Source organism: Phascolarctos cinereus, unplaced genomic scaffold (genome assembly GCF_003287225.1).
Source record: "Phascolarctos cinereus isolate Bilbo 61053 unplaced genomic scaffold, phaCin_HiC Scaffold_4;HRSCAF=312, whole genome shotgun sequence".
Lineage (NCBI taxonomy): Eukaryota > Metazoa > Chordata > Mammalia > Diprotodontia > Phascolarctidae > Phascolarctos > Phascolarctos cinereus.
In genome coordinates, this window is record NW_027555847.1 from 359062946 (window position 1) to 359085090 (window position 22145).

Below are 22145 nucleotides of genomic sequence, written 5' to 3' on the forward strand. Positions count from 1 at the left end.
ATTCTTTTTTTCCATTAAACATACATAACCTTTGACTACAGGACAGGAAAGTGGGGGGGCGGGGGAGGAGAAACTATATCTCCTCAATACTAATATGAAGTGTTGCTAACTATTTCAAAAACTGAAAGAAGGAAGAGATCACCTTCAGCCTGGAATGGAAAATTTGATCCTGAGAGACCAGAAAAATTTGATAGGAAGGAAGGAGGATTCAACAAGACATTCCTGACAAGATCACTGGTGTTGTGCCTCTGTTTGTTTCATGCCTTTCCTATATGAAGTACTGTGATACTAAAATTATACAGGAGTATACGGCCTAGTATTCAGAGCCTTCTGCAATCTGGCCTTACTTAGCTTTTCAGTCTCATGAGTGTCATTTATCCTCCCTCAAAAATGTCTTCTGTGTTTCCACAACCAGACTCTCATTCCTGATGACCTTGTCACTTCTGGTGTAATGGTTTTTCACAGAGCACCACACAATTCAGGGACTGGAAGTGCAACAAGGAAACCCTCTTTCAGGTTTTATGTGACACTTGTTTCTGGTCAAAATTTGACTAAGTAAACAAAAATATCTTTTAAAGCAGTTAAAATGAGAAATTAAATTAGAAAGTAGAAAATAAATTTTCTCTTAAATCCATAAAACTACAATAAACTATAGATTTTTTAACCCCAATGAATGAAGAAAATATAAAACTATATTAGGCAACTTAATTTGAGTATAAAAGAGTACAAAAACAAATAAAGGTGTTTCATACCTAATTTCACAAGCCACTTGGTATGGAGTAGTCTTCCAGGATTCAGCATCAACTTGCTTACCATCAGGTAAGGTGACTTTAATTGGCTGACTATCTTTTGAAGCTTTCTCTAACATAATGGCATCATGTTCTGCTTTAAGTTTATTATATATCTCAAGACGTTTGTTGATATATTCGGGCCAAGGATTCAACTGCAATACAATAAGATGAGGAAAATAAAGGCCAGATGGATAGATAAACCATCATTCTTAGTTTAAAAATTTTATTTTGTTTGGTGCAAAGTGCCTTGGATGAAAAGGTAGCAACTGTGTTCTGTGCTAGCGTAAAGTGTTCAAAACAGTCCACTCTCATCAAGCAACATTTCAAGATAGTCTTATGGGGGGGGGGGGTTGAGATGGATTAGATTGCCTTTTAGCCCTAAGATAATATATAATAAATGCTCATCATTCATTCATACATACAACTGAACATGATGTTCTACATGAGGTCTGATGACCAGGTTAGTCATTTATTAAGCACTTAACATGCCAGGTACTGTGCTAAGCACTGGGGATACAAAGAAAGACAAAAGATAGTCCCTGATCTTAAGGAGCTCATAGTCTAATAGTGGAGGCAACACGCACACAACTATGTGTAAACTATGCACAAGAAGAAGCAGAAATAATCAAGAGGAAAGGCACTAGCATTCAGCGAGATGAGGAAAGGTTTCCTGATGAAGATGGAAAGGTAATGGCATTTAAAAGCCAGGGAATTTTATATTATTTGATCCTGGAGTTGATGGGGAACCACTGGCATTTAGGGAGGGTGACATAGTCAGACCTGGGCTTTAGGAAGATCACTGTGATAAACGAATGGTGGATGAGCTAGGGTAAGGAGACACTTGAGGTAGGCAGACATACTAGCAGGCTACTGCATAAGGTATGAGATGATGAGGGCCCTGTCCCAGGGTAGCAGCAGAAACTGACATGTCTTAGGAACAAACTGGATTTGGTGGGGGCAGGGGAATGGTGATGGTAAAGTGAGGAGTTAAGAATGAGACCTAGATCACAAGCCTGGGAGGATGGTGGTATCTAATAATAGGGAAGCTAATTAGGAAGAAGGGAAGGTTTTTTGGGAGAAAATAATGAGTTCAGTTTTGAAAATTCTAAGTTTAGTATCTCTGCAGGATAAGCAGTTCAAAATGTCCAACATGCTAGACTGCAGGTCAACAGAGAGGTTAGGGATGGATAAGTAGATTTCAGAATCATCAATACAGAGATGATCACTAAATCTATAGGGGCTGATGAGATCACCAAGAGAAAGATTACAGAGGAAGAAGAGGGCCCAGGACAGAGCCCTAGGAAGGCCTCCACTAATGACAGGTATGATCTGGATGAAGATCCCACAAAGAAAGCTGAGAAGCAACAGTCAAACAGGTAGGGGGAAAACCAGAATCAACTTCCTAGCCCTGGACACAAGCTCTGGCAGTCCATGCCATGCTGGAAAGGACCAGAAGTTTTGGCAACAGCTGTCTGCTTTCCAAGAGCCAATCGTAACTACCTATATGAAAAGATTCATCAACTATGTTGGTTAGTTTTGATGAAGTGCCTTTTCATCTCTTTTTTATTCTTTGATAATGAACAGATAGATGGAGGGGAAGAGAAATATTTGTAAATCAAAGCACTAAACAATTAAAATATTACTATCAATTTTATAAAAAGAAAAAGTTCATCATTAGTAAGTAACTCAACCACACTAGGATGTATTTTTTAGTCACAGAAACCCAGAGAATAATAAGTACAATGGCACTCAGTACTGGTGGGGGGGGGGGGAAGAATCACTACATTAAAAAAAATTTCCTTCTATTTCTATATTGACTAACAGTTTTGGATGGTTTACAAATATTTATAGATGTATGCCTATTAAACAGGAAATCACTGTTGATCAACCAACAAGTAGATCCATTACCAGAAGAAAGAAATCATATCTCTTATGACATTCACATGAAATCTGAAGACAAAAAGGGATTTAAGGCTACAAACTTTTTTTCCATCAATGACATCAGAGCCACCACGTCTGGACTCTGATATCATAACTCCTCATGTACTATATAAGGAAGATGAAATGACAAAGAAAACAAAGCTGGGAAGAGCAGCTGAAGTAAGTCAACTATGCACAGAGAATAGTCTGTGCTACAGGGACTAAAGATTGGATTTTTTAAAATTACAATTCATGCGTAGATATTTGTAACAAAAATTATGACAACAATAATATTAAAGTATTGGGCAAACTTGCTTTTAGTGCAAAGTTTCTCAAAATTTAGTACCTTTAATGTCACTGCTAATTACAATTCTTTTCCAACTACATTTTCCCCCTTTGATTTACCCAATCCTCACACCACTCTGCAACTGAGCAAAAAACAAAAATGAACAAACAATGATAATATGAAGCCCATAAATGCATTGTCCAGCAAAACAAATTCTCAAACTTGGTCAAGGATGAAAATCTATATACCTTTCTGCATTTTAAATTTATCACCTCTCTGTTCGGAAGTGAGTGGTGTGTTATCATTTCTATTCTTTTTGACTTGTGGTTTATCAATAACAATCTGTAAAGACTTCTAAAGTTTGTTTTCCCCCCCTCTATACTATTAAATTTCAGAATGTTCTCATAGTTCTGCTCACTTTACTCTGCATCCTTCCATAAAGTCCTCTCACATTGCTCTGAAATTGGTTATTTCATCATTCTTATGGCACAACAGTTCACTACATTCACAGATCACAATTTGCTTAGCCATTTCCCACAAAGGACACCATTAGTTTCTAATTTTGGGCAACTACGAAAAGATCTGCTATAAGTATTTTTGTACATAAAGAGTTCCTCTTTTAGTTACAGAGTGATATTCGAGGTATGGGTCTCATTACACCACTCCACACCATGAAGGAGATCTTGATGTGGGTACTTGTGCTTGTACTTGGACCCCATTTTCTCATGAAGTAGATAAAAATACAAGTCTTCAGCCTTGTATAGCTTCCGTGATGGTGGCAAAACAGAAAAGGAGAGAGTCTGAGAAATTGCACGGCTTTAAGACATTTATAAACATTAATTTAACTCTTGGTACTACTTTAAATATGAAGTTTCTATCTAACCAAATGAGAAAATACACTCCTACAAAAACTGAATTACATCCATACTGATATTCTCATTACAGATGAAAGCAAAATGGACAAAGGTGTTTCTGTTTTGAAGGACCAGTAACAAGTTCTCCTCAGAAAAGCAAATGAAGGAGCCAGTTTCACTACATAGCCAAGATAAGAAGCATCATGAAACACTTGGTTACCTCACTTGCAGTGCAATGATGAGCACAAATAAAAAGACCACCATGAGGGTGATTACTGTTTATGTGCCAATGTCTGCTGCAGAGGGAAGGAAGAACATAAATTGATAGGATCCATAATTTCCCATACTTTATAGAGCTGCTAAAAATAATCTAAAGCATAGGTCTAATTCTATCACTCCCTGCTCAAAAACTATGCCAATTTTCTTTTGTGGTTTCTTTCACATTACTCTTTCATACTAACCCTTACAACAATGATGACTATGGACAGCTTCTTCTAAAGATCTGTGTGTGAAAGGTAGGACAGAGATACAGTGATAGGTTGAGGAGATGGTACTATCAAGTGAAGGGAAGCAATAACAAAGAACTAGGTAAGAGAGGATGGCCAAAAAAGTGAACTAGAAACGACATCAATAGAAGGCTGATCTTGGCAGGAAGGACCTGCTCTTTGTCAAACAAAGAGAACAGACACTGATGGTTAGGAGTTCTCAGGTACAGAAAGAGAGTTCACAATGGATAGCCTCTATATCCTTAGTAAAAGAAGAGGCACAATTCTTTGCTGAGAGGGAAGAGTTGGAGGAAGTAAACTAAAGATTACAAATTAATCAGCTACATTACTGATAGAGAGAGCTCTACGAAAAGCTAGTGAAACCTGTTCTAACACACAGCTAAAAACTGGTTCCTTTGTTCTGCTGCATTCCACTGGAAATTTTGTACTGACTTCTGGTAAAATGCCTAAAATGACTAAAACAGAAAGTGGAACATTACTCATAGGCTGTCAACATCAAACAGAACAGAAGAAGGGCACAAAAGCTAAATAATTACACCCTGTCACCCTACAACCAGAGATGTTTAAATATAGGTTGAGTCTAAGTGTGAGTCTAAGTCCAATGAAATGTGGTTCGCAGGGATAGGAGAAAGATTATGGGTTTTAGAGCTAGAAGGGACCGAGGAAAGTCATCTATTCCAACTGCCTCTTTTTTACAGATGATGAAACTGAGGCCCATGGAAATTAAGTGACTTTCCTATGGTCATACAGAGGTGGCCTTTGAACCCAGTTCCTTAGATTCCAGAGCAATTTGTCTTTCTACAGGATCAGTGTCCCCTCTAGGTTCTGAGAAATCCCAGAAGGTACAACCTAGACTAAATGATTTTCAAGGTAACCTCTGGTCCATACCAACCTCCAGGATTCAGAAAACTGGGTTCCTTTTAAGCTCCTTGTTTTTTCAATATAAACTTAAGAACTATATTAATAGTTCTTAAGTCTTCAATAAAAATGTCCTAGAATCCGTTTCTAACTTTTTTGGCCATAAACTCCTCTTCACAACCAATTTTTTTTTCCTGCTTCCTTTCTATTTTAATATTTTTAGAATTTTTGTTATTCAGTGCTTCACAAAAAAGGGTTAACAAATTTCCACATACAAAGAACAGAAAATAAGGGCTGTGTACAAAACTGAATCTCCATTCCAAACTTCCTTAAAAAATAAACAAAAATTCAACATGTTAGTTCTAAAGCTGTCCCACCGGTATATGTCTCCCTGTAAATCTCTTGTTCTCATCTGTTTTGTTTTTCCCCTCATGAACAGCTTCTAATCTCAATTCTCTTTTTAGAAAATCTTTTCTCCCTGATGCTTCCTTTAGCATTATGTAATTATAAGTAGCAGAATGTAAATTCCTAAAATATTAAAATTCCTAGACCTAACTTTGGATATCAAAGGAAAAAAAATAGATTCCTTCAACTGATAATCTGATAGTGTCTTTTTTTTTAAATTTAGCTCGGGGGGACGGAGCCAAGACGGTTAGAATAAAAGCAGTAACTTCCTTGAGCTCTCCCCCAAACCGCTCCAAATAACTGTAAAATATGGCTCTAAACAAATTCTAAAGCAGTAGAATCCACAAAAAGACAGTGAAACAAATTTCCAGCCCAAGACAACCTAGACAGTTGATCGGAAAAGGCATATCATGCCAGGCAGGGAGAGGAACCCAGTTTGGTGGGGGGGGGCAAGCAAAACAGGCCTCAGCAAACCTGGAGCAGCCCTCAGAGTACTGAATCACGGACAGGTGTAGTGGTTTCCAGACTTCTCAATCCATGAACGTCAAAGGCAACTTAAAAGGTCAGTAGGAATGATCTGTGACTGTGGTGAGAGAGAAGCTCAGTCCCAGCCCCAGTCCTGGCGTGGCAGCTGCTTTGGGGGCTTCTGACTCACAGGCTGAGGGGGAATCAGGTGCTGTTCAGAGGGGGATTGCAGAGATCTCTTTGCCAGTGCTAAGGCAGGAATCTCTTGCTTTGCCCATGCTTGGATCTGGGTCACAGTTCTGGGTGGCAGTCCTGGGACAAGGAAGAGTGCCAGCATGGTAGAGAGGAAATCCTCCTCACAGTTCCAAGTCAGAAAAGAGTGCTTGTGGTCACTCATACACCAGAACACAGGCCAGGAAAGGAGTAAACACCTTGCCCCTTATCATATACCACCTTGGAAGAACTGAAAATTTATAGGTCCCTGGAAGTATCCCTGAAAACAGATGAACAAAACCCCCAAACCTTGGGACTAACTTGCCCTATAAGCAATAGGAGGGAAAAGGGGAAAGAAAAGGGAGAAGAGATAGAAGGGAGGGAAGAAGTAATAAGAGTAAAGGGGAAGAAAAGGGAGGGGGCTAATAGAAGGGAGGCGGTGGTCAAACTCAAAACACCAGTGAAGAGAGAAAGGAGCAAGAAACTCATAAATAGGAGGGAAATAGGATAGAGAAAAAGACACAGATAGTAATCATAACTGTGAATGTGAATGGAATAAACTCTCCCATAAAACAGAAGTGGAGAGCAGAATGGATTAAGAATCATAATCTTACAATATGTAGTTTACAAGAAACACATATGAAACAGAGGGATACACATAGGGTAATGGTAAAAGGTTGCAGTAGAATATATTATGCTTCAGGTGAAGTAAAAAACAGCAGGGGTAGTGATTCTGATCTCAGACAAAGCAAAAGCACAAAAAGATCTTACCACCACAGACAATGAAGTTCATTATATCATTACTAAACATATATGCAGCACCAAGTGGTACAGCATCCAAATTCTTAGAGGTGAAGTTTAGGAAGTTACAGGAAGAAATAGATAACAAAACTATAGTAGTGGGAGATCTTAACCTCCCCCCTCTCTGAACTAGATAAATCTGACCACAACATAAACAAGACGTTAAAGAGGTGAATAGAATTTTAGAAAAGTTAGATAGTAGACCCCTGGAGAAAACTGAATGGGGATAGAAAGGAATATATCTTTCTCGGTGGTACATGGCACTTATACAAAAAGTGACCATGTACTAGGGGATAAAAACCTCATAATCTAATGGAGAAGGGCAATAAATGCATCCTTTTCAGATCATGATGCAATAAAAATTATACGTAATAAAGGGTCATGGAAAGACAGACTAAAAATTAATTGGAGATTCAATAATCTAATCCTAAAGAACGAATGGGTCAAACATCAAATCATGGAAACAATTAGTAACTTTATCCAAGAGAATGACAATAATGAGACAACATACCAAAACTTATAGGATGCAGTGAAAGCAGTTCTTAGGGGAAGTCTTATATCTCTAAATGCGTACATCAATAAAATAGAGAAAGAGGAGATCAATGAATTGGGCATGCAACTAAAAAAAAAAACAGAAAAAAAAATTAAAAATCCCCAATTAAATGCCAAATTAGAAATACTAAAAACCAGGGACAGTTAGGTGGCACAGTGGATAGAGCCCCGGCCCTGGATTCAGGAGGACCTGAGTTCAAATCGGGCCTCAGATACATAACACTTACTAGCTGTGTGACCCTGGGCAATTCACTTAACCCCATTGCCTAACCAAAAAAACTACCAAAGGAGAGATTAATAAAACTGAAATTAAGAAAACTATTGAATTAATAAAACTAAGAGCTGGTTTTATGGAAAACCAATAAAGTAAACAAACCTTTGGTTAACTTAATTAAAAAAAGAAGAACAAATTACTAGTATCAAAAAATGAAAAGGGTGAATTCAACACCAATGAAGGGGAAACTAGGCATAGTCCAAAAACTTATACTATATACCAAAATAAAGTCAAAATGGGATATAAAGGCTGAAACTATAAGCAAACTGGGAGAACAAGGAATAGTTTACCTGTCACATTTATGGAGAATGGAAGAATTTATAAACTGACAAGAGACAGAGAACACTATGAAATGAAAAAGGGATAATACTGATTACATTAAATTGAAAAATTTTTCCACAAAAAGGCAATGCAACCAAGATCAGGAAGGAAGCAGAAAACTGGAAAAGAATTTTTATACCCAGTCTCTGAAAAGGGCCTCATTTCTAAAATATATAGAGAACTAAGTCAAATTTGTAAAAATACAAGTCATTCCTCAATTGATAAATGGTCAAAGGATAAGAACAGGCAGTTTTCAGACGAAGAAATTAAAGTCCTATGAAAAAATGCTCTAAATCACTACTGATCAGAGAAACGCAAATCAAAATGACTCTGAGATATCACCTCACACCTATCAGATTGGCCCAGTATGACAAAACAGGAAAATGATAAATGTTGGAGAAGATGTGGGAAATTTGGAACACTGATGCATTGTTGGTAGAGCTGTGAACTGATCCAACCATTCTGGAGAGCAATTTGGAACTATGCCCAAAGGGCTATAAAATTGTGCATAACCTTTGACCCTGCAATAGCACTTCTAGGGCTATATCCCAAAAAGATCATAAAAATGAGAAAAGGACCCACATGTACAAAAATACATATGGCAGCTCCTTCTGTGGTAGCAAAGAATTGCAAATTGAGGAGATACTCACCAATTGGGGAACAGCTAAATAAGTTGCAGTTTATTGTGCTATAAGAAATGATGAGCAAATGGACTTCAGAAAAATATGGAAGGACTTATACGGATTGATGCTGAGTGAAATGAGCAGAACCAGGAGAACATTGTACACAGTAAAAGCCATGCTGTGAGGTGACTAACATAAAATATCTAACTTTGACAGACTTAGCTCTTCTTAGTAATGCAAAGATCTAAGACATCTCCAAAAGTCTGATGGAAAATGCTATCCACATCCAGAGAAAGAACTATGGAGTTGGAATGCAGATTGAAGCATATTGTTTGCTATTTTTTTCTTCAGTTTTGTTTGTTTCTTTCTTATGGCCTCCTATTGTTTCTAATTTTTTGTTACAATATGACTAATATGAAAATATGTTTAATAGAAACGTACATGTAGAGCCTATATCAGATTACATGCTGTCTTGGGGAGGGAGGTGGAAAAAATTTAAAGCTCAAAAGCTTATGCAAGTGATTGTTGAAAACTAAAAATGAATTAATTTAAAAAAAATTTCTAAATATTAAAGAAATTTACCTCTGTTCGACCTCCATCAGTAGATCCTTCTTTATTTTTCTTTTTTCCTTCTTTTTGCTTTTCTTCACCTCCACCTAACTGAATAAGATAAAAAACAAAGTTTATGGATTTACATTTAAAAATTCCCCCCAAAAAAATCTTGGAATGTTTTTCACAGAAGCTAAAATAAAATTAGCAAAAAGTCCAACTTAAAAAAAAAACTATAAAATTTTATGAGTAATAATAAGCAGCTAGTATCTAACGTGACAAATCTTGTTTAGGCAGAAGGGACTCAGGTACAAGTATATACAGTATTTCATATTCATTAGCTTTCTTTATTTTAATTAGTTTACATTTGCATAAAGTATTGAGTATATAAAAAGGCAAGTATACAGTTTATTTCCTCTTGACCTAGTAATTTTCCCTCCCCTGGTTTCAGTCCTTCTGTCTTAACCCTTTATTTATTTGTTTGTCTGTTGTTTGATTGAGACTGGGTCTCCCTACTGTACCCAAGCTGGGAGTACAGTGGCTACTCATAGGCCAGATGCTACTGTAGAATGGCAGAGAATCTTTGATAAGCTCCATTCTGACCTGGACTGATTTACTGCTCCATAACCAGCTTGACAGATCCCTGCTCCTCCTGAAGATTCACCACATGGTGCAGCCTTAGTGTGGACAACTTATCAGCTTTAGCTACTCCTGTTCAGAATTCTCAAGCTTAAGCAATACACCAGTCTGAATCTCACCTAGCAGCAAGGATTACAGGTGTATGCTCACAAACCTGGCTTGACTCAATTAGCCTTTTGAATGAAGACTGTCCTCTACCCTTGAATCCCTTGCCCCCTTGTCGTTCTGTCGCTGCAGCCCTTCAAATCTCTTACTTTGGGTCAATCCCACTATCCACCTTCACCAATTTTACTTGAAAGAAGTTTAGAACTACAAGACAAAGTCACAAAAGTTACTGTTTGGATGCATTACAAATTCATGCTATCTAGTTTCAATCTGAGGCACCGACAGCAAGGAATGAATTTTTCTATTCATCTCTGATTAACTTCCTACTGAGCAGCTAAGTGGCACAGTGGATACAGTTCTAGGCCTGGAGTTAGGAAGACCTGACCAGTTTTGACCTCAGATACTTATTAACTTTGTGACCCTGGGCAAGTCAGTGAACCTGTTTTTCTCAGTTTCCTAATCTGTAAAATGAGGATAATAGTTATCCCTTTTGGACTTTCCCCATTACCATTTCAATATACTGCCGGTCAGCAGGAGAAATTAAATGAGAATTTTTGGGGAGTTTCGCAGAAGAGACGGAAAACATGCAAAGACCAGCAGACGATACAGAAGTGTAGAAACTCAGAAATGCATGAAATACATGTGCAGTGTTGTATAATATCAACATATTTTATCTTTTAATATAATAATAATTCAGACTTCTTTTATGGTACAAAGTGAGGGCCAAAAAATTTTACGTGGCTTTTCCACGGGCTGCTGAGCCCTAATCCTGTGATGTGGAAGGGAAAACTATAAGAAACACCTATCACTGAGGGTTGTTGTGAGGATCAAATGAGATATTATACTTTGCTAAGCACTTACTTGCTTAGCAAAATATCTGGCCAATAAATTCCAGCAGTTCCCTATTGCCACTAGGATCAAATACAAAACTGGAATTCAAAGCCCTTCAAAACTTAGCCTTCCTCATGCCCCACTTTTCCCATCTTACATTTCCTGCCATGTACTCTTCAAACCACAAATAAAGACACTGATCTCTCAGCTCTACGCATTTTCCTTGGCTGACCCCGCTTCCTAGAATGCTCTCCCTCCTCCACTTTTGGCTACTGATATCCCTGGCTTCCTTTAAGCAGCAACTAAAAGCCCACCTTTCCTAAGAGGCCTTCCCCAATCTCTCTTATTTCTAGTGCCTCTTACTTATTTCCTAGCCACCCTATATAGGTCTTACTTTGTATATATTTGTTTGCATCCTTGAGGGCAGGGGAACTATCTTTTACCTCTTTTTGTATCCCCAAGTGCATAGTTTCAATGCCTGGCACACAGCAGGTACTTGATAAGGAGACTTCATAAGAGGAAGCAATCAAATACAGACCTGGTCTACAGTGGGGAAAACAAGAAGGTGTCTCACGTTTAGCCTTTGGGAAATATGTTATTTACTTAACAGTATTTGCTCGTAAAGTTCAAATTCTCACCTTCTCCCCTGCCACCTCAGTCATTTGGATACAATCAACTCTTAAGTTTAACATCTGCAAATGAACAGTTTTAAACAGCTGTGTCAATAAAGCATAGATTTGGGGCTAGTCAGTGACTAAGAGAAATAACAAAAACCTAACTAAGCAAAAACAAATTTTGAGCCACCAGAATTATTGGTACTACTTCTATCTTACTATTCAACAGACCTTGTGCTATCAATTATGGGGACAGATAGGATAGGAAAAGAATAGAAGGATCAAATGAAGTAATATTTATTAAAAAAACACTTAGCACAGCACATAGTAGGAGCTACATAAATGCTTATTTTCTACCTTCCCTTTTTCTTTAAGACTGAGAAGTGGGACTGAAGAGGATGGGATCTAGACCCCAAAAAGGAAAAACCGTGGAACTTTCACACATGGCCAAATCTCCAGTGTTCCCCTGAGGCTTTAATCCTCACCAATTGGCTTTTCACTGTGGACCTCCCTACGGGCCCCCAGCCATTTCCCACCCTTAAATCTAACTAGGCTCCATTCTCCCCTGGTCAAGTGGTCCAGGTCCAGGAGCTCTGTTCACCCCAGCTTACTGGCCACTCCCATTTAGATCTTCCTTAGACCCTTCCCCCTCCAGTCACCCCAAACTACTTGGCCACTCCGTAGATCCCTCCCACAGTCTTTCCGTATATAAGTTCCATCTTGTCTCCACTAAGGTGCTCAGATTCTTAAAATCCAGCCACTGCTTAGATTCTTATAATCTAGCTAATAGCTTACTAATGTTCAGACTCCTTAAGAGTCCGCCCAATATAATACATGTTCTAATAAACCTTGTCTTTGGCTGAAAGAAGGCTTGGGTCGAATTCTTTTGGGCAGGACCTACATGTTCTGATTTTGGGGTCCCAGCACCCCCAAACCTCACCAGGACTTCTTCCTAACAACAGCACCACTGAACCACAGAATACTCTTAACTAGTTAATAATGGATATAAAGTCAAACTATTTAATGATGGAAGACTTTCACAGCCTTATCTTATCTCCTCTATCTCTCAATCTCTAGGCATAACATTATTTAAACTCATCTGAACAAATCTATATATCTGTAGGGAAGGAGACTGCTCCATTTGTATTCCTCTGTTGGAGGCCACCTCCAGTCTTCCTGTATGTTGCCACTGGACTCAGATGGTTCCAGAGGAGCTAGCTGAGGCTGGTAACTTTGCACAGTCCTCCCTTACTCAAATCCAATTCATGGTATCTTCCTGAAGCCATAGTCCTCTTCCAGAACAGAAGGACAAACAACAACCTGTAAGTAGTCCAAGCTGCCTCATGGGGACCCAACAGACAGTTTCAGTTGGGCAACTCAGCTCCTTCTGTTGTCTCCTGTTTTCCTCCCTTTCCCTTCCCTCCTAGTTTTCCCTGGGTCCACAAAAGGTATCATATCCTTACCTCTGGGTGCTTAGCCCAAAGGAATGTAAATTTTGATGGCAGAAACCTAGCAAGATAATCAGAATTTACAGGCTAGATGTCTTAAAGATCAAGTCTTAAATCCAATTCACTCAGCCTCTCACAGATTAGCCAACAACAGATCCCAGCCCAAGCACCAGTTAGTGGGCCCCTAAGGCTCAGAGTGAATGTAAATAGTAATTGTTTCTGTTTTGGCCAGAAACCCTGAAGGTCTTCTCCTCCCAGTTCTTTTTTTTAAATAAAAGGGACCATTCTTTAACCAGCCTTAAAAACCAAATGGGACTTTGCCCCACTAAAGGGAGAACTCTGAAGGACCTTAGCTTCTTAAAAAGTCCAAGGTCTTCAAATGCTTCCAGGGGCCATCTCCAGTCATACAGATCTATATCTTGCCACTGGACCCAGACAGCTCTGGAGGAGAAATTGAGGCTGGTGACCTTGCACAGTTCTCCCTCACTTAAATGCAGTTCACTTGCAAGTCATGGCATCTTCTGTATGTTGTATTTGTCTTTGAGAATGAAGGACAAACAACAATTCCTCTATTAGATAACTATGTGCTTAAAATTATTCCAAATTCCAACTATACCCAAAGGGTTGTAAAACCATGCATATCCTTTGATCCAAATAATACCACTACCCAAAGAGATTAAGGAAAAGGGAAATGGACTTAAATGTACAAAAATTTATGGCAGTTCTTTTTGTGGTGGCAAATAAGTGGAAATTGTGGGGCTGCCCATCAATTTAGGAATGGCTCAGCATTGTACACAATAACAGTATAAATTCAACCATGAAAGATTTAGCTACTGTGATCCAAAGGACCCATGACAAAAAAATGCTATCCACCTACAGAGAAAGAACTGGTAAGGGAAGTGGGGGAAAGAGGGATATTTGGAAATTCAAAAATTTTTTAAATTATTAAAAATTTCTAAAAATGTAATTGGTGAATTTAACAAAATGAATAAAAATATATTTAAGTACTCTTCACATTTAAATTCCTAAGATCAATGAGTGCATCCCCTCCTGCTTTTAGTAACACTGAGTTGCAGTAGACAAAAATGTCATACCCTGGTTTTTAAACCCCTGATAAGAACCAGACCCATTGGGTTACATATTTAGAGCTGAAAAGGACTGATAAAATTCCTTCATCTTACACGTGCTGAAACTGAGGCCTAAAGACTTAAATGTAAATGTAATTTGTTCAAGTCACAGATTGCAAGTGGTAGGGTCAATATGTGAACCCAGGTTCTCTTGATTTCAAATCCAGTGCACTTTCTAGGAGACCACACTGCTAGTTATAAAATGACCTTCGTAATTTTCTTTTAATTTGCCCTTTTAATTCTAGTGCCTTCCCTTTGTCATTTTTTTTTTGCCTTTCCTTGTATCCTATAAGCACAGCAAGCCGTTAATAAATGTTTATTGATTGAAGTTGTCTCCCTCATTAGCCTGTGACTTCCTGAAGGCAGGAGCTGCCCTTTGCGTTTCTTTGTATCCCTTACAGCTCTTAGCACAGTGCCTAGCACACACTAGGTGATTAATACTTATTGATTGACTGGCATGGTAGAAAAAACACCAGCTTGCTTCAAATCCCAATCATACGATGGTGGGTCGGTCACTTAACTTCTCTGGGCCGCCGTTTCCCCCCATATAAAATATATTGGGATAGAGAGCACGTGAGGTCCTTCCGGCTGTCTAAGTACATACATCCTGAGTCTTAGAACCACAGTCGCCCTCACCCCAATGCGAAGTCCCAGAAAGGGCCCGGGTTTCGGGGGGCCGGGGCACTCGTGGGGGCCTCCCCCGGGACAGGCTCCGGGCCCCAGAAACAACGACCAGCCGTCCACGGCCGTCCTGCACCCCACCCTCTCGTCGAGAACCCCCGGCACTCACCGGCTTTTCCTCCCCACTCATTTTCCCTGAGGGATCGAGGGCTGCCTCCTGAGACATCGTCAGAAGCCACGGGAGCCACGAAGAGGCAAGAAAGGAACAGCTGGAGCCTCCGCGAAGGGGAAGAAAAGCGGTCGAGACTCCCCAAGGAATCCAAAGGAATAAAGAACGGAGAAGCGGCTCAGGGACACGCACCTTCACTGCGCTTGCGCCACGTGGCCACAACTACCGCACCAGCTGATGCAACCGGAGCGCATCCAAGCTGTGCAGCTGCTCAGCCCGCCTTCTGGTTTCAGTACCCAATTAGCAAAGCGGGGGGCGGGCCTGCTCTGCTCATCTTCTCAGCCAGTGGGATGGCTGGTTTCGAAGTTGGGTTGTCCCGGAAAGCCGGAGGGGTGGGACATATGCAAATAACACTAGACCCTCTCATCCCAAAGGAGAGAAGGCCAAGGGTAGAAAGTGGTGTGCGCGCGAGCGAGCGCCTGCGCAGTGGTAGTCTTTCTACTCCAGCTAGTATGTCTTTTCGCCTTCTCGGCTACCGTAGCGCGTGGGCGGAATGCTACGGACATTTGGGGTGAGTTAGGTATGCTTGGAAAGAAGCCTGTTAAAAGAGGCGTGTGTGGGTGAATGGTTGGTTTCACCCTTGTGAGAATCTCGGCTTGGCACAGATCACTGATGCAGCGTAGCACGATGTTGGGAGTAAAAACGACTGAATTTTGCTTCTACTATTTACTATATGGGCGTGGGCACGTCTCGACTTCCTCAGGCCTAAGTTTTCCTCCTCTGGAGAATGAGGGGGCGGGAGATTGGATTAGAGGGGCCTCCGAGACCTTTCCAGCTTGAAGGCCATGTTTGTGCCGCTGCTGGTGAAGAGAAGACTAAAAGGAAGGGAGCCGGTAGGGACACACCCAGACCCTCGGAGTGAGGGCCATTTCCGCACCGCCTCACAAACCAGAAGTGTGGGTCGAGAATCGGTTCTATGCTGACTTGCGAGTCGCGTATCAAGCCAGTGGGCAGGATTTCCGGTTTGGGGCTCCCACAGCTTCCGGTTCTGCATCTAGCATACTTGCTGTTTCGAAGCTCAAGCTTTTTATTCTTATAGTGAGGGAGCTGCCCAGATTTACTTTTTTGGGGAAACTTAAGTGTTTCCTAGGAGTACAATCGATTCCATTTTCTTTGTCTGCCAAAACAGGAAAGATATGGCTAATTCCATTGTAGCTAAAGTGTGCCATTGTGCCCTGTTATTTATGGAGATTCGGGGTCTCTGATGATGGGGGGAGTTCCTGGAGGGCCCCTCCTTCTATGCTTATCAAAACCTGCCGAGCCTTCTCTCATCCTGTTGGGCTCCAGTTGGTTCCTTAAATTGACTCCACGTGCTGGAGACCTTCCTTTGTGTCTCAGCATTCAACATCTGTGCAACACAAATATTTAAGAACATTTGTCTCAGCAGATGGTTCCTGTGTTACTGGCAAGGTTTTAAAACTTCCGTGTGTAATTGTTACCTCCAATTAACTTTAACTAGATTTTTTTTCCCTCCCCCAGCTGTTTGTCCTACCAATCCGACAAAAATCGGAAATTCTAATACTGTAGTCTGAGGCTGAATTTAATTTGTATACTGCAATCATTAGCATTACTAAATTTTAGAATAATATAGCCAAGGAACTGCCCTCTTTTAATTTGAAAGAATAAAAGTAATAAAACCCAACATAAGGGGGAAGTTGAATGATTATGAATTTTAGACTGAGAAGGGTTTTTTGTTTTGTTGGGTTTGACTTTTTGTTTTGTTTGGTTTTCAGCTAGAAAGCAGCCTTGGAGGTGCTCTAGTCCAATACGATCATCCAAGCAGTATTTAGGTGTATATTTGATTTGCCAAAAATCACATATCCCAAGACTTGGTGACCATTTTTCACATGAAGAAACTGAGGCAAACAAGATTAAGTGATTTGCCCAAGGTCACACAACTATTAAGGGTCTGAGGCTGAATTTGAACTCATGAAGATGAGTGTCGGTCTCCAGGCCTGGCACTCTATGCACTGTGCCACACCATTGTTACAAGTAAGATTACACATTTACTAGAAGATCTCGTTGACAAAGGTTCATGTAACTTCCAACGAGGGCAGCCAAGTGGTACAGTGGATAGAGCACTAAGCCTGTAGTCCGGAAAGTCATCATCCTAAGCTCAAATCTTGCTTCAGATACTAGCTGTGTAACCCTGGGCAAATCACTTAAACCTGTTTGCTGCAGTTTCCTGATTTGTAAAATGAACTGGAGAAGGAAATGGCAAACCACTTTAGTATGTTTGCCAAGAAAACCCTAAATGGGGTCATGAAAAGTCAGACTCAACTGAACAAAAATCCCTCCAACTATGTGTCTTAAAAGTAATTATTTTTTATTTGAGTTCATCAATCTACAAAGTGCTGGTGCTAATTTTAAACTCATCCTTTGGAAAATTCCTCCCCTATGCCACCAACTTTCAGGCATCATGAATAAGGTTACCAAACAATCTGATTTAGTTATTAGAGTCCTAGTTTTTTCAAGGCTATGTCAACTAGTGATATGACCTGGGAAAAATTCCAGATGTTTTCCAATGAAGTTAAGAGAACAGTGAAGATAGAGGCAAACTGAAGGTACTTTACTTTGTAGATTATCATATTTAAGCCAAATTGAAGAGAGTGAATTGTAAATTACCATAGCAAATCATTTAATCGTGCTGGGCTTAAGCTTCCTCACCCATAAAAGAAAGTGAACTAGGCATCTCTAAGGTGTTCCAGCTCTGAATCTATGATTGTGAGCTTCTAGCCAACGAATCAACATGTATTTATTTCTTAAGCACCTAATACATGCCAGAAAATGTGATCTAAATTGGATTATCATACAGTGGTATATAAAGTAAATTTATTGCACTCCACTTTCTCTTTCACTCTTTTTAACTCCTTATAATCTGGCTTCTGAGCTCATCATTCCACTGAAACTGCTCTTTTCCAAATTACCAATGATCTCTTAATGGCCAAATTCAGTGGCTTTTTTCTTAGTCTTCATTCTTCTTAAGCTCTATAGCCTTTGACACTGTGAATCACCCTTTTCCTTGATACTCTTTTTTTTGAAACAAGGTTTAGAACATCCGCCATATTGACCAGACTCTTAAGGAGTCTGAACATTAGTGAGCTATTGGCTAGATTATAAGCATCTGAACACCTTAATGGAGGCAAGATGAACCTTATATACAGAAAGACTGTGGGAGGGATCTACCCCAAGTATTTTGGGGTGACTAGAGGAGGGGTCTAAGGAGATCTGGATGGGAGTGGCCAGTAAACTGGGGTGAACAGAACTCCTGGGAGTTGGCCAAGGGAGAATGGAGCCTAGCTAGGATTAAGAGAGGGAAATGGCGAGGGATCACAGGGAGGTAAGAAAATGGAGGGCTAGGCTGGGTTAAGGGTAATAGAGAATTGCGAAATTGGGTGTAGCCCTAATGAAAGGCCAGTTGATGGAATTATAGCCTCAGCCCAAGGGGCATGCCAGAGATCTGGCCTTGTGGGATAGTCCAGAGTTTTTCCTTTTGGGGTCTAGCTCCCATCCTCATCAGCTCCATCTCCTCTTCCTTTTCACCTTAGAAAATAGGCTATGGAGATTGAAAAAATAATCTCCTTACAGGTGACAGACCTGGCCTACAGTTAGCAATGTCCCTTTCCATCTCAGACTCCCAGCCTATCCTGCATGTAGCTGTTGTCTACTTACAAGGTGTATAGAAGACTCAAAGCAGAGTCTGATAACCTCTAAAAGGGGAGCAGGGTCACCCAAGGAGAGATTCCAGTGATTTCTTCATGTCTCATTGCAAAAGCAGATGATTGATTCAAGCAATAAATACATTCACCTCACCAAATTCCTCTCCCCTGAGATTCTGAAGTTGTCATTTCCAAGTATATAAGTGCCTTTCTCTGGTGACATCTTTCCTACCTGAGGCTGACTGCTGAACCATAATGCCTTTTAAAAAAAAAATTAATATATTTTGAATTATCAACAATCACTTTCATAAGCTTTTGAGTTTTAAATTTTTCTTCTTCCCCTCCCCACCTCTGTCCCCAAGACAGCACACTACCTGATATAGGCTATGCATATATATTCATGTTAACATTTTCACATTAGTGATGTTGTGGGTAAGAATTAGAATCAATAGGAGGAACCACCAGAAAGAGGAGACAAAACACAACAGAAGAAAAAGAAATAGCAAATGGTATGCTTCAATCTGCATTCAAACTCTATAGTTCTTTCTTGATACTCTCTTGTTTCTAGGTTTGTAGGACACTACCCTCTCCTGTTTCTCCTATTTATCAGACTACCTCTTCTCAGTTTCCTTTGCTGGATCCTCATCCAGATCATGCCTTGTAACAATTCATTATCTTTTTACCTAAACCCTCCCCAACTCCTGACTTTCCTATTACTGTCAAGGGCAACCCTGTCCTCACAGTAAGTCCTTGAAGCTTGCAACCTAGGAGTCATCCTTGACTCCTCACTATCTTGCCATTTCCTTCCCCTCCCCCCAATATCCAATGTGTTGCCAAGGCCTGCCTGTTTTACCTTTATAACATCTCTCTAATATGCCCCCTTCTCTTCTCTGATACTGCTACCCCCCGGTACAGGCTCTCATCTCCTCACACTTGGACTATTGCAATAGATTGCTGGTGGTTCTTCCTGTCTCAAGGCTTTCCCCACTCTAATTCATCCTCCAATTTGCCACCAAAGTAATTTTTCTAAAGTCCACTCCAGGTTCATGCTGAGGCTAGAAATCTGTTTGAACATTCCAATAACTTGTCAACCACTTATGTGTGGGTATTCTTCCAATGGAGAGGATCATAACTAGAGATGTGCTGGAGCCAATTCATACCAGCTTGGGAAACCTATTAAATTTTCAGTTTTACACATTAATAATTTATAAATGCTACAAATCAGGGTTTGATTTATAGTCTTGTTGATTTTCTAGATTTAAGGAAGTGATGGAGAAAATGTTAACAAAAATTCAACTTAAAATGTGTCCTTAAGTGTATTTTTTTCAGGTAAAAAGTATACATATATACATTTTTAGCACACCCCTGACCATAATTATCTATGAACTTTTAACTTTTCTTTAAACTTATTTTTAACTTTTATGTGTGTTTTTTGTTTAAATTGCCTCACAGATCCTCCATAGAAAATCTACCCAACATACTGAACACCTTCCTCTAGATATTTTCAACATTCTGTGTATTTCCATGAAACACATGCCCTTTTCTTTTTTTCTAATCTTACATTTCCTCAGTATCATTCAATTTATATAAAAGTCACTATTGGTAATAATGCAGCCTAATTATGCCCACTCTGAATTCTTTCATGACCCCTTGAATCACCTACAATTTTGATATATCAAAGATTGTGGTTTCCCATGATTTATATACACATAGTATCACTGGAAAAATACTGAACTTAAGATGGATTTTTGTGCTGGGGAGCAGTTCAAAATAACTAGAAGTGCTAGATGATTTCCCAAATGTCATTTGGCCTCTTTTCACTCAGTTCCAAGCCCAGCTCTTCTGTCTGTAGTGAGGAAAAGCTGAAAACAAATGAATTAAATGGAGCAGAGTCTAAAGTATAAAAGAGCAGGAAATGGAATGTTTAATTCAGGAGGGTGTTTTGGTGAAAAGGAGATACAACTTGCTTAATGAACAGTGCCCTCTGGTGTTCTTTTATCATTTGTGCATCCTGGAAACCAAAGCCAAAAAAATAATAATAGTAATAATTGTCCTCCAGTAATTTCAGCTCCAGTGACACCTGGTCCACAGAAATTCAGTTACTCTAGTTTTAGACCTTATAGCCAAAAAACGAAAATATCTCTTTTTTTTTTTTTGGCCAGCAACTTCAGTGTTATTTTATGTTATTCAACAAATCCTTTTTGAGTTCTATTTTTAAAATGAATTTTTAATTTACTATTTTTTTATACATAGTGCACTTAGAAAAATATTTTATTAGTAGTTTCAGAAATTAAAAAAAATAGACAGTGAATTATTTGGTTACCTCAAGCTTATTTGTTACTTAATTTGACAGCATCATCACTTATTTACTATTGGAATATTCAGTATGGCTTACTTCACCCTCAAAGTTTAAATATTTTAGATATTTACTTATGCATCATGGCACCTTTTTTTTCAGGTAGAAATAGTGTCTTCCAAACTAATAAATATATGCTAACAATATTGTCCAATTATATTATGCAGAGAAATGTTATTTACTATTCCTGATGACAAAAAAAAATTAGCTAACATCCTAGAACTATAATATCATAAATATAGCATGCTAGGCAAACCACACGGAATTAATTGGCAATAAAACTTTTATTTTTACAAAACTCTTAATAGGGATAGCGTATGGGACAAGTGAAAGTTTCTCATGTAAGATGTAAGCTATGCTCTGTAAATGTAGTAAGGCTTCAGCATGAGCTGGGCCTAAGTTTCACTTTGGTTTCTGGGGAAGGAGGTTGTGCACCAGCTGCCCACCCCCCTCTGTTGTTTTGTGCTGTAACTTTACCAAATAAGGCAATCCTCTAGCTCCCAAGCTAGTTTTGAGTAAAATGTATCTCTTGGGTTCTAAATCTAGACTGTGAGGTCTCTTGCCTCAGCCAATGAGGATAAAGAGATTGAGACAAACAGGTGGGGAGGGGGGCTTTTTGGAGTGGTTTGTCTAAGACTATATATACTGCTTGCTGTTGTTTGTGCTTCACCTCTCTAAACCAGTCTGCCCTGGGTAGGAGACACCCAACTCTAGGGTGAGACTTGCTAGAATAAAACCTTCTGTTTTCCACCTGGAGATACTTCTGAGTTTTTATTTGGGTAAGTGGTCTATTCCACTCAGATAGGAACTGGAGAAATTCGAGCTAAAAGATTTGAGGTAGTGTTGTCACACTCGAAAATGGGGCTACTAAATAGTACATAAGGATCCCTGTAGGCCACATATTGACTTAAAAAATCACATGTTAACAATATATTCAATTAGTTTTACTTATTTTGTTGTGTGTTTCCCAATTACATTTTAATCTAGTTCCTGCTGTACTGAGAATATTGCAGGTCTTTCTGTATTTTTCACCTCTAGTAACTTAACAGCATCTTCTTAAATGGCATAGGTAAAAAAAAAATGTGTGTATGTATTTCT

General features: G+C 39.4%; 1 protein-coding gene across 2 annotated transcripts in view; it reads right to left on the minus strand.

The window, feature by feature from the left end:
- The window catches only part of TARS1 (threonyl-tRNA synthetase 1), a 35535-nt gene extending 20327 nt beyond the window's left edge, over positions 1-15208 (minus strand). Inside the window, exons 1-4 of one of the 2 annotated variants that reach the window (XM_020995313.2) lie at positions 14973-15208; positions 11632-11685; positions 9452-9529; positions 753-943 (exon numbers count right to left, since the gene is read on the minus strand). In XM_020995313.2, coding sequence (XP_020850972.1) covers positions 753-943; positions 9452-9529; positions 11632-11685; positions 14973-15029 — 380 coding nt within the window. In that variant the 5' untranslated portion in view covers positions 15030-15208. The remainder of the gene's footprint in view (positions 1-752; positions 944-9451; positions 9530-11631; positions 11686-14972) is intronic. The other variant, XM_020995336.2, reaches the window with a different exon arrangement.
- Positions 15209-22145: the final 6937 nt, after the last annotated feature.